Source organism: Dipteris shenzhenensis, chromosome 23, assembly GCF_047967505.1.
Source record: "Dipteris shenzhenensis isolate YYH24624 ecotype China chromosome 23, Dip_SZ_1.0, whole genome shotgun sequence".
In the NCBI taxonomy this organism is placed as follows: domain Eukaryota; kingdom Viridiplantae; phylum Streptophyta; class Polypodiopsida; order Gleicheniales; family Dipteridaceae; genus Dipteris; species Dipteris shenzhenensis.
In genome coordinates, this window is record NC_141618.1 from 4,585,479 (window position 1) to 4,588,960 (window position 3,482).

At 49.6% G+C, this 3,482-nt stretch overlaps 1 protein-coding gene across 1 annotated transcript; it reads left to right on the plus strand.

The window, feature by feature from the left end:
- The first annotated feature begins 212 nt into the window (after positions 1 to 212).
- LOC147886892 (uncharacterized) lies at positions 213 to 3,260 on the plus strand. Its single transcript, XM_087394960.1, has one exon. The coding sequence runs from the start codon at positions 1,056 to 1,058 to the stop codon at positions 2,103 to 2,105; it is 1,050 nt and encodes a 349-aa protein (XP_087251086.1). The 5' UTR covers positions 213 to 1,055; the 3' UTR covers positions 2,106 to 3,260.
- Positions 3,261 to 3,482: the final 222 nt, after the last annotated feature.

Sequence of the window (3,482 nt, forward strand, 5' to 3'; positions counted from 1 at the left end):
GAGATCTAGGCTGCAATGATCAAGGGGTGTACGCATGCAAGACCGAGCGGTCTGATTTGTAGACGTCAATGACACAAGGCATCTTGGATATTTTAGTGTTTAGCCTGGGAATCTGTCTGACAATCAAGCCTCTGATTTTGCGATGAATTTCGCGAGTCACTGCTGGACTCTTCTGGATGTTGCCGTCAGCTCTCGGATTTGGGCATGAATGTTCAATGCAATCAGGAGCTCCCTCGATCTAGGTAGCCAGATTCTAGAGTAAGAGTATCTTTGCTTGCGGCAATTTTGAAATTATGAAGCATTGTGAATTTGTGATCGTGGACCTTGTTCTAGGCTCTAGTTAGTTCTCGAGTCAGGCCTCATCTCATCAGCCTTCAAAGGTTCAGGTATCCTGCAGTGCCGGCGTCCTACCGCACGAATTGCAGGCTGGAGGCCTGCAGCAACTTGTACGTTTAGAGCAGATCCAGTGCGTGCGGCGATGGAATCATCATGGTAGTTGGCGTCGGTATGCACGGTGCAGTGTGCAGTCACCAGTGTGCAGTGTGCACACCTCCCACTAGGCTTTTAGAATCGTTTGGCCGCTTGGCGCGGGGTGCTATTGCACCTTCTCAACTCTCCGGAGCTCGGATCAATGGTGTAATTTACCAAGTTACTCGCTGAAGAATGCGACTGCGATCCGTCCCGTCGCATGTCATGGTGACGAAGGTGATGCAGCTATCGCGGAGACCAGCGCCGGGCCGCGGCTCCGGTGTCGACGCAGGCCCGGGCCAGGGACCCGAGTTTCATATGAATCGATGATCTTCTGCAATTGTCACGTTTGAAATGGGGAGGCCCGGAATGTACCAAAGTTAAGCGGGGGCATTAGTCAAGGTAGCTCGAGATGAGCAAGGAACCATCTATGTGAAGAGCCAGGTGGTTACGTTGTCTGATGCGTTCAGCCAGAGACGGAGAAATTGTGATTGTGTGTGTGTGCGCGTGAGAAGAGAGCTGAGACACAGAGAGAGAGAGAGAGAGAGAGACAGAGAGAGAAGGCCATATACTCTTGAGGGGTACTGATGGCGAGGATTGATAGTTTACCCTCCGAAGCTTTGTCCCGGAGAGAAGGTTTTCTCTCCGCAGGATTGTCGAAGCCCCTCTTGCACGACCGCAAGCTTGCGCCTGGAGCCATGTGCTCATCTAACAGTCCAAGCCGATTCGATCTACTTCTAGGCATTCGCTCCAGCTCGAGCTCCAAATGGCCGTCGGAGGTGCTGCCGACAGCTGAGAACGAGGGGCCAGTTTTCGAGGAAGAGGACGGAGGATGGACTCAGCAAAACGAGGTGGACGAGGAGGAGGAAGAGGAGGAGGAGGAAGTGTGGGAGAAGACGGCGAGAGGCAGAGAAGGGTTCGAGGATGTGGAAGGCGAAGGGAGGCATGGGTATATTGCAGAACAAGGAACGTGTGGTGCGAGCAAGGCAATGGTGAGCAGCAAAGACGATGGAAGGAGCATAAGCAACAACAATATCGATATCAGCAGCAACGGCAATGCTGGACGGCTAGGCATGGTGGCGAAGGACGCGACGTTGGGGCTGACAGCGGCCTTAGATGAAGAAGGAGTTGGGGTGACGGTGGTGCAGCAAGCTACGAGTCACCATAGCTACAAGCTGAGCAACAGGAGGGTGATGGCGGTGGCAAGGTGCAAGAGTTATAGTAGCATGGCGATGCACCAGCTATCAGGGAGTAGCCATAGCAACAACAAGAGCAGCAGCAGCAATATCATGCAACCACAGCAACAAGGTGAGCTCGAGAAGCAAGCTCAGCAGCAACATCGCCACCAATCGGCTCCTGTGAATGTACCGGACTGGTCGAAGCTACTTGGTGGTGGTGGTGGTGGTGGTGGTGGAGGTGATGAGAGCAACACGAAGAGAAATGGGTGGTATCTGCAGGAGGTGGAGATGGAAGAAGAAGAGGAGAGGGTTCCCCCTCATGAGCTGCTGGCCAAAGAGTGGAGTTCTACTGCCTTCTCCGTTTGGACGCTCAAAGGCAGAGATCTCAGCCGAGTTCGTAACACCATCCTCAAGCACACTGGCTTCTTCTCTGATACCTCCTCTGAGCTTGCAAACTAACACTCTCTCTCTCTCTCTCTCTCTCACACACACACACTCTCTCTCTCACTCACTCTCTTTCACTCACCCAATTACTTTGATTTCTCCACCTCCTCAATCCTTCCATCTCCGAATTCTCACCTTCTTCATTCACCTTTGCTCTCTCAGCCTGCTTTCCTCTCAGCTCCATTGGTTCACCTTCATCACCACTTTCTTTCTCTTAGCCCGTGTAATCAACCCTCCAAACACATCCTGAGTGCCTGTTTGCAGCTGTCTATCAAACTCAGTCATGATCAGTAGAATCAACCCCTCAAAAAAATCCTAAGTGCCCGTATGCAGCTGTCTATAAAACTCAGTCATGATCTGATCTGAGTTTACTGCAAAAATCACATCTCTACTAACAAAAATACTTCTTGTCTGAGGATTGTAGAGACGGTAAGCCTTGCTCTGACTGCTGTAGTCAACAAAATGCATTTAACTGCCTTATCATCCAGCTCGCTTATCAACTGACTCCTGCTTTCATCCCTGCACAATTCTTCGTCCAACTTCAACTCACTCTTTCGTCTTCACACCCTATCTAGCCTACCTTCAACGCGTAGCTGTTGTCCACATCCCACCCCAGCTGGAGTGCTCCCTGTGTGCTGTAACTTGAAAAGCTGCTTTTCCTTCTCCTCTGATCATCTTTCTCTCCTTGTTTCTCCCACAAACCATAACTACTGTTAATTGGTGTTCCACCCTCTTTGGACAGGGAGTCCGACTGGTTGCAGCACCTCTACTCTTTCAAGGATTTTGCTGGGATTTTGGGTGGGAGGAATATTCAGTTGACATCCATCAATGTTGCAGCTACAATAAGCTCCTCTGTGATCCACTGCACCGGTCTCTCGGCCATGAGGTATATTCAGTTGACATCCATCAACGTTGCAGCTCCAATAAGCTCTTCTGCGATCTACTGCACCGGTCTCTCGGCCATGAGTTCATCGCTCTTCGTTGGTCTGGGGCGGCTGTTATCCCCTCTTACTTGATTGCGTACATTGGGTTTGTCATGCAATTTCCGGTTTTCTCCGAAGAGAGTTGCAATGAGGCTGATGAATATCTTAATGGGTTTCAAATATTTTCATACACCATCGTATATTGTTTTCATGCAGTTATAATTTTAGACCCGATCATTGATTTGAAGGTGGAATTCTACAATTCACAATGATGCGCCCTTGTCTTACTCCTTAAATGTCATCATCTACAGAGACAAACAACACAGATTTTAAAGCATAAATGTGGAAATAAGCATAAATGTATGGTTTCCATGGAGAGGTTGATTGTGTCCCGTCTAATGGCCATTCAAGCACATGTAAAACATAGTAGCTACCCTTGCATGGTGATTTTTGGGATGACCCTTGGATG

Bases quoted from the DNA above. Each gene is read 5' to 3' on its own strand.
- LOC147886892 (XM_087394960.1), top strand. From the start codon at position 1,056: ATGGCGAGGATTGATAGTTTACCCTCCGAAGCTTTGTCCCGGAGAGAA.